Below are 8,273 nucleotides of genomic sequence, written 5' to 3' on the forward strand. Positions count from 1 at the left end.
GCTGATACCATTTTGTCTGGTCATCACAAAGTTACATAAACCACTATATTAGCACCTCACATGGAAGATACTGGTGATCAGCTAATGTTGGGGATAATGAGAGAAAGATGGGGAGAGAGAGAGAGGGGGGTGGTGTTGAGGGCTGTTATCTTCTTATCCTGATGAATATATATCACATATATATCACTGTGCCTACGTTCTTATAAGCATAGCTTGTTTTATCCATATCATTTCCTGCTTAGATATTACCTTTACCTGAACTGATCTGTTCTTACATTGTTTGCCTCTAGGTTCTAATGTCCATCTGTCTGTTAGCAGCGCTAAGGTTTATCCCTCTCTCCACTCTTAGAGGAGATTCCTAATGTGTGTGTGTGTATAATGGGTGGCAGGATTATTTATAGATCTTGTTTGTGTACCCTCTTGACTTGTTTTTTTCTCTCTGTGTGTGTGGTGTATGTGTGTCAAAGTGCATATTTTTAGGTGCGATTCGCCACAGCTCCAGTATTAAAAGGATCTGGCTCAGTTCCTCTGCTTTGCATGGTTGGACACACAACCACACACACACATGCAGAGAGAGAGAGAAAGAGACAGGCTGTGAGAAACCCTAGAGACTTCCACAGAGGAATGTTTCAGCAGATCTCTGACACCATGCCCAGACCTCCGCCATCGTTCACAAATAGATTTTGTCCCCCTACACCAAACGAGATCACGACACGCAGGTTGAAATATGAAAATATATTAATTTGGGGACAGGTCGAAAAGCATTAAACATTTATGTCCATTTAGCTAGCTTGCAGTTGCTAGCTAATTTGTCCTATTTAGCTAGATTGCTGTTGCTAGCTAATTTGTCCTGGGATATAAACGTTGAGTTGTTATTTTACCTGAAATGCACAAGGTCCTCTACTCCGACAATTAATCTACACATAAACGATCAACCTAATTGTTTCTAGTCATCTCTCCTCCTTCCAGGCTTTTTCTTCTTTGGACTTTATGTGGTGATTGGCATCTAAACTTTCATAGAATTATCACGACTGACCGACCGACCTCAGTTCATCTTTCAATCACCCACGTAGGTATTACCAATGAGGAGATGGCACGTGGGTATCTGCTTCTATAAACCAATGAGGAGATGGGAGAGGCAGGACTTGCATCGCGTTCTGCGTCACAAATAGAACTGACTTCTATTTTAGAGCTTGGCAACGCAGATGCTCGCTCGCGAGCAGTGTGGGTGCAATGATTGAATAACATGTATGTGTACATTTATTTTGCAACGCTCGCGCATGCGACACGAGCGGTGTGGTCAGCATGTGAGACTTCACCCTACAAGGTGCATGATGTCTGGCAGTCCAATTGACCCTTTGCTAAGCCCCGCCCCAACATTTTTGGCAACCAATCGCAGCACTCCAATGATAGCAACTGTCGTTGAGTCCAACACCTCGGACAAGCTCACGTTTAAATCACATGAAAGCCAGTGAGGGCTATGGCAGAAAGTGACTGTTTTCTTCAAAAAAAAGGTTAACCCTAAACCTAACTAACTGAACAGTGGACCAGGAGTATCCTACTTGCTACTGTGATTCCTGAAATACAGAGCCAGTTGATGGAGTATTTTTCAATTCTGAAATTATACTTTTGTTATATTGTTTGCTAGCTCAGCTGATTAGTTAGCTCTGTCTGATTGGCCACCAAATTATGATATTGCTAGCTAGCTAGCTAGCCACTTAATATAACTTGTTTTCTCAAAATGTCTGTTAACTAGCTAAGTCAGCAATGCTATGAATACAACTTTCATCTGCTGTCGACATCAGGATACTAGAGCACTATACTAGAGCACTATACTAGAGCACTATACTAGAGCACTAGTTAGCTCCAAAAGAGGTTATAGCTTTGACTGCATGCTGACAGTGAATTCAGAGCCATTCAGTGACTAGCTACACGACAAACATCATTTTACCAGGTTCCTGTGAAGCACTTGTAATTAAAGTCCACCACAACATACTGTACCCAAGAGCTTCCTGATGGGGTAGTGTGTGTTTCATTTCATTGTGTATTAGAAACACAGCGTGAGATCATTGTGATGGGATTTCGCCAGTGGTTGATCAGGCAGTATAATTCTGCTCTCACTTCTGCCAGCATACACTATTTAATCTCCATCACTGTCACACACACACACACACACACACACACACACACACACACACACACACACACACACACACACACACACACACGCACACACACACACAGAGAGAGCTTAGAGTGATGAGACATAGAAGCCGGTAGGATAGAAGGGTGAAGAGAGACAGACAGTCATATTAGGTTTCATTAAAACTGGATATAGCTACAATACCTCATCCTCCAATTTCCTGCCCTTCCCACTCTTGCTCAATGCAATCAGAATATTGCATCACTGTGCACAGGCTTATTGGGTTAGTTTTGTAGACTTCATATTAATGGGGTTACGTTGCATTCTCTAAATGTATATTTCAATGATTATTAGTAGTAACCTTGGGTGATGAAATGTGTGTGTGTTTGCCTGATCAACAGTCTACTCCCTCAATTTACATTTTGGACCAAACAAACACATGAGCCTAGCGATGCACAGGATGGCAACGGCTAATCAGGGTTACCGTGGTAACACGGTGGTGGCATGTTAGCCGGCGATGTCGGGTCTACCGCTGGGTTCAAGTAATTTCCCCCAAGCTGCCCGTGCTTCAAAGTAGAAACACAAACAGACTAAACCACGCAGTTTATTAAAACATGTGGGGTTGAATCACCTCGGGGTTGCTTCGTTCGTGGTCTATTTGTGATTGAAGAGATTGACCATACTGTACTGCATTTCCGACTCCGGCTGACCTCCACGGTCTGATTTGCCATTGGTGCTTTTAAGAGCATCTAAATGAAATCAGCCACTGTTCAAATCACATGGTTGATGTGAAAATAGATCTAGCTATATATGTGTGTAAAACCACTAATCAATCCAACCATTGAAAATACATTTGTTCAAGGCCTCCCAAGTGGCACAGTGGTCTAAGGCACTGCATCGCAGTGCTAGCTGTGCCACTAGAGATTCTGGGTTTGAGTCTAGGCTCTGTGGCAGCCGGCCGCGACTGGGAGACCCATGGAGCGGTGCACAATTGGCCCAGCGTCGCCTGGGTTAGGGGAGGGTTTGTCCGGCAGGGATGTCCTTGTCCCATCGCACACCAGTGACTCCTGTGGCGGGCCAGGCGCAGTGCACTCTGACACCGTCGCCAGGTGTACGGTATTTCCTCCGACACATTGGTGCGGCTGGCTTCCGGGTTAAGTGGGCATTGTGTCAAGAAGCAGTGTGGCTCGGTTAGGTTGTGTTTCGGAGGACACATGGCTCTCGACCTTCGCCTCTCCCTAGTCGGTACGGGAGTTGCAGAGATGAAAGCAGACTGTAACTACCAATTGGGATACCAGGAAATTGGGGAGAAAAAGGGGTAAAAAAAAGTACAATAATTGGTTCTGCTATAAGTCCTACGGCTGTGTTGTATGGTATCTACTGTGCCACTGTATCATATGCAGGTAGTTATGGAGTGTGTATGGTTTAGTCTTGCTTAGTTTAGTCTCTAGTGTTGATGATAATGGTAATTAATGTAGGGACAGAGGTGATCTGTAAAGGGGTAATCTGATTGGGGGAAAAATGAGTGGAGATGGGGATCTGAAGCATTGCCACGATGGGTTTAAAGAGACTAATTTATCATCCCCCAAACCTCCTCAGCCACAACCCCCCCTTCTCCTTTACTCAAGCCTTTCTTTACCCCCTCCTCCACTTCCCTCCTCTTATCTCATAAGTGACCTTGCTTTGCTCTCTGCAGCTGGAGTGTCTTTGAAAGGGATGAGATAGGCATAGTGTTACCGTACACACACATACACACACCCTTCAAGGACGAAGGTGACACAACAAGCGTATTCTGAATCAATGGAAGCTCATTGGTTTTGGTTGTGATTTGCACGTCTCCAACAGTGAAAAGCTGTGCCTTACTTACACCTCTCTGAAACAGAAGGCTTTGACGGGTGGACATTCTCCTTCATACCTGAGGGATAGGGAATAATGTATTATAGTAGCGGGTGTCCTGCACTCTTTTCACATTTGAATCTCCGCTGGGGGTGATTGGCGACGTAGGAGGTTCACTTGTTTTGTCGCTGCAGGATTCTGCACAAGACAAATGCATAGAGTGTATCTGCACTGCAACAGAAGGAAATAGCAGCGTTCTCTCCTTCCCCAGTTTACATCCCTGCTTTGATAATCACCAGCATCATCCCTACAGAGACATTTTAGCCCTCCGTTGTGGAGGAGGGAGGGAGGGAGGGTAGACAGGGAGAGTGGGAGCCTAAATGACGAGGAGCATGTTCAGCATCCATGAACAGGGGATGTGGAGGAGAAAGGAGGGGATGGTCCCATAGGATTGGGGGTGGTTTCTCTGAGTTTGCTGTTGGAATACTCAATACAGGCCACAGAGTAAAAAAAAGGTGCTATTTAAAACCTTATTCGGCTGTCCCAATAGGATAACCCTTTGAGGAACCCTTTTTGGATCCAGGTAGAACCCTTTTGGGTTCTATTTAGAACCCTTTCCACAGAGGGTTCTACCTGAAACCAAAAATGGTTTCTCCTACGGGGACAGCCGATGAACCCTTTTGTTCTTTCCATCCAACCGGTTGACTTTATCTGCGCACCGTCTGTCACACCATACAGAAACCGCGCCAGAGCACAACACAGTCATGATAGTAACTAAACAGCAGCCCTGGACACAACCCAGTCATAATAGTAACTAAACAGCAGCCCTGGACACAACACAGTCATAATAGTAACTAAACAGCAGCCCTGGACACAACACAGTCATAATAGTAACTAAACAGCAGCCCTGGACACAACACAGTCATAATAGTAACTAAACAGCAGCCCTGGACACAACACAGTCATAATAGTAACTAAACAGCAGCCCTGGACACAACACAGTCATAATAGTAACTAAACAGCAGCCCTGGACACAACACAGTCATAATAGTAACTAAACAGCAGCCCTGGACACAACCCAGTCATAATAGTAACTAAACAGCAGCCCTGGACACAACCCAGTCATAATAGTAACTAAACAGCAGCCCTGGACACAACCCAGTCATATTAGTAACTAAACAGCAGCCCTGGACACAACCCAGTCATAATAGTAACTAAACAGCAGCCCTGGACACAACACAGTCATAATAGTAACTAAACAGCAGCCCTGGACACAACCCAGTCATAATAGTAACTAAACAGCAGCCCTGGACACAACCCAGTCATAATAGTAACTAAACAGCAGCCCTGGACACAACCCAGTCATATTAGTAACTAAACAGCAGCCCTGGACACAACCCAGTCATAATAGTAACTAAACAGCAGCCCTGGACACAACCCAGTCATAATAGTAACTAAACAGCAGCCCTGGACACAACCCAGTCATAATAGTAACTAAACAGCAGCCCTGGACACAACCCAGTCATAATAGTAACTAAACAGCAGCCCTGGACACAACCCAGTCATATTAGTAACTAAACAGCAGCCCTGGACACAACACAGTCATAATAGTAACTAAACAGCAGCCCTGGACACAACCCAGTCATAATAGTAACTAAACAGCAGCCCTGGACACAACACAGTCATAATACAACACAACACACTGCTATATTTCACATAGAGGACATCTAGATATAGCAAAACAATGCATCAGTATACTGATTCAAAATAAGAACACACACAAATACTTACCAGATGCAAATATTACACACCAAAAATATCCTAAAACACTGCGTACTACCACAGCTATCCCTAGACATAACGAATGAAACGAAGCTGCCAATGGGATTCTCCTCCAAAGTTGTGCTTATGCCCAGACACAACACAATGTGCTGTGTTGCAGTAAACACAACAAAATAAACTATTCTTCTCACTATCGCTCATCTGTACATTCATCAAAGATAATCAGTCCCCCAGGATTGTTGCTGATATTTGCAGGCTAAGGTGCTTGATTTAGCTGCAGCAATTCATTACATGCAGGGAATTGTTGATTTTTCCAAAACATTTGTGATCGCGGCATCCTGTAGGGACTGATTGATGGCATGTAAAGTGGCAACATAAAAGGCATTACGGGGGTTATGCACCAACGATATGCTTATGCTCTCTATTATCATATATTGTTTGCTGTTAGTAATGGTGTGCTGAAAGTGACAGAAATATGTAATAATGATAATTTCATAAATTCCAGTGCATAGATATTTGCAATAGTAGTCTCCTGTATCATTCTCCTGTGACACTGCCTTCTGGTTGGCCATAATCGTCTCATCATTGTATCACCTGACCTTTGACCCTCCTATGATTGATGCGCCTGTACGGGGGGAGGGGCTTCCTGAGGTTGATTATGAATACAGACTCCAGACAGAGCCAGCGTCGCTACAGTGGCGGTGGGGGATGGCGCCGGGCTCAATGTCATGTGAAAGTGATACTAACCCCCCCCCCACACTACAGTACCTCTCTCTCCTCCCCCACCCCTTCAGGCACAGGGGAGCGTTCCAATATCGTCTGTTTATAAAAATAAAACAACCACTGCATAATCTTTAGGGTCTGTTCTAATGCGGTGGAATTGTGTCTTTCCTTCCTTCCGATCTTCCTTCCTTGGAGTGATCATGTATGATAGGGACATGATAGGGTAGGGGACAGTGTGGTTTCCACTACTTTGCTTTCACCAAGTGATTACCTCAAGGAAGGAGAATAATAAAGATGCAATAGAGATGTGAGTATTTGAACTAGGACTTGGGCTATATTAGCTAAAGATGAGTTTGTGGCGACTTCAAACCCATGACTGCCATTTCAGAGATGCCATCCATCATTCACTTTCTTCAGCCTTTTTCTTGAACTGACTGAAGACCCCCATTTGGTTTGAATGATTGATCACATCCATTGATTGTCATTTAGCCTGCCCATCACTAATACTAAATCAGTATGTCTGTTGATGTATTGGAGACTTACCTCCTGGTGTTGGTGAGTTAACCCTTAGTGTTCTATCCTCTGTCCTGGTGGTGGTGTTCGCTCCCAGTCGTTCCTCCACAGGCCCTGCTTTGGCCTCGGAAAAACCCAGGTCCAGTGAACTCTGACTGGGCTGAGTTTCGGTGACCGTGGCCACTTTAGTTCCAATGTCGGTGCTTACGGTCGAGGCCAGCCGTCTTCTGTTGACCTTGGTTTGTGGGGACGTGGGTGGGGTGCCAGAGTCGAAGGGTTTTCTGGTCAGTGTGGTCTCTACCTGTGTTGGGTTGACGGTGATCCTTGGTGGAGTTGTGACCAGGGTTGTGGGGACTGTGGTTTGTGGGGACGTTAGGTGTGGGACAGATGCTGTGAGAGGGTCACTCTGGGGAACTCGTTCATCTTGGATCTTCGTTTCCTTGGGGAAAGATTTAGTGGTGACACTCCAACTGTGGTTTGGCATTTGGGCCGTTTCTGGTGACAGGTGTGCGTGTGTTATTGTCTGTGGCAGTATGTTTGTGCTGGTGAGACTATCGGAGGATATATAAACCCCCTGTGACGTAGAAATAGAGGATATGGAATCTAAGACAGCGGTTATCGAATCTAAGATATCTTGGGTGTTTGGTTGTGTGCTCTTGTTAGGAGTGACTGTCTGTGGGTTTGTTACTGTTCTTATCTCAGTGGAGCTGGGGTGACTTTCAGTCCAAGAGGTGATGGTGGAGGACTGAGGGCTTTTAGAAATACTGTCCTCCCCAGACCCTGAATGTCCCGGTGAATTCTCAGGCTCCGTTCGTCTCTCTGTCGGTCTCTCTGTCGGTCCCTCTATCAGTCCCTTTGAAAGTTCCTTTGTTGGTCCCTCTGATGGTGTGGTCCTTTGGGGCCCTGCATTCTTAGTCTGTGACTTCCCTCCAAACGGGTTGAGCGAAGAAAACGGAAACGACGGCGCCGCCGGGAGTGATGGGAACATGGACAAGCTGGGCTGCTTTGGCAAGGACCACCCTTGCCAATAGGACCATCCTTACTGGCAGGCGGTCCTGTCGGCTTCATAAGATCCGCCTCTTCATCCGCAAACACCGTGGCGTGGAGAAGAATGGCGAGGAGAGAGCACCATAAGCACAAAGCCATCATCCGGCGAAGATGATGCATGTTGCCGACAGTGAAGCGGAGCGGTTAGTTAGGCACCGGTCACATGCTGTCCTCCATTCCCCGAGCCCCCTAGGGCACGTTGGCTCGCTCTCCTGTGAAGTGACCTAAA

At 45.7% G+C, this 8,273-nt stretch overlaps 1 protein-coding gene across 1 annotated transcript in view; it reads right to left on the reverse strand.

The window, feature by feature from the left end:
- LOC115185530 (proline-rich transmembrane protein 4) overlaps positions 1-8,273 on the reverse strand; it is a 32,162-nt gene that overhangs the window by 14,799 nt on the left and 9,090 nt on the right. The window contains exon 2 of the mRNA XM_029745782.1: positions 7,028-8,268. Coding sequence (XP_029601642.1) covers positions 7,028-7,985 — 958 coding nt within the window. The 5' untranslated portion in view covers positions 7,986-8,268. The remainder of the gene's footprint in view (positions 1-7,027; positions 8,269-8,273) is intronic.

The sequence above is a fragment of the Salmo trutta genome, unplaced genomic scaffold, assembly GCF_901001165.1.
Source record: "Salmo trutta unplaced genomic scaffold, fSalTru1.1, whole genome shotgun sequence".
In the NCBI taxonomy this organism is placed as follows: domain Eukaryota; kingdom Metazoa; phylum Chordata; class Actinopteri; order Salmoniformes; family Salmonidae; genus Salmo; species Salmo trutta.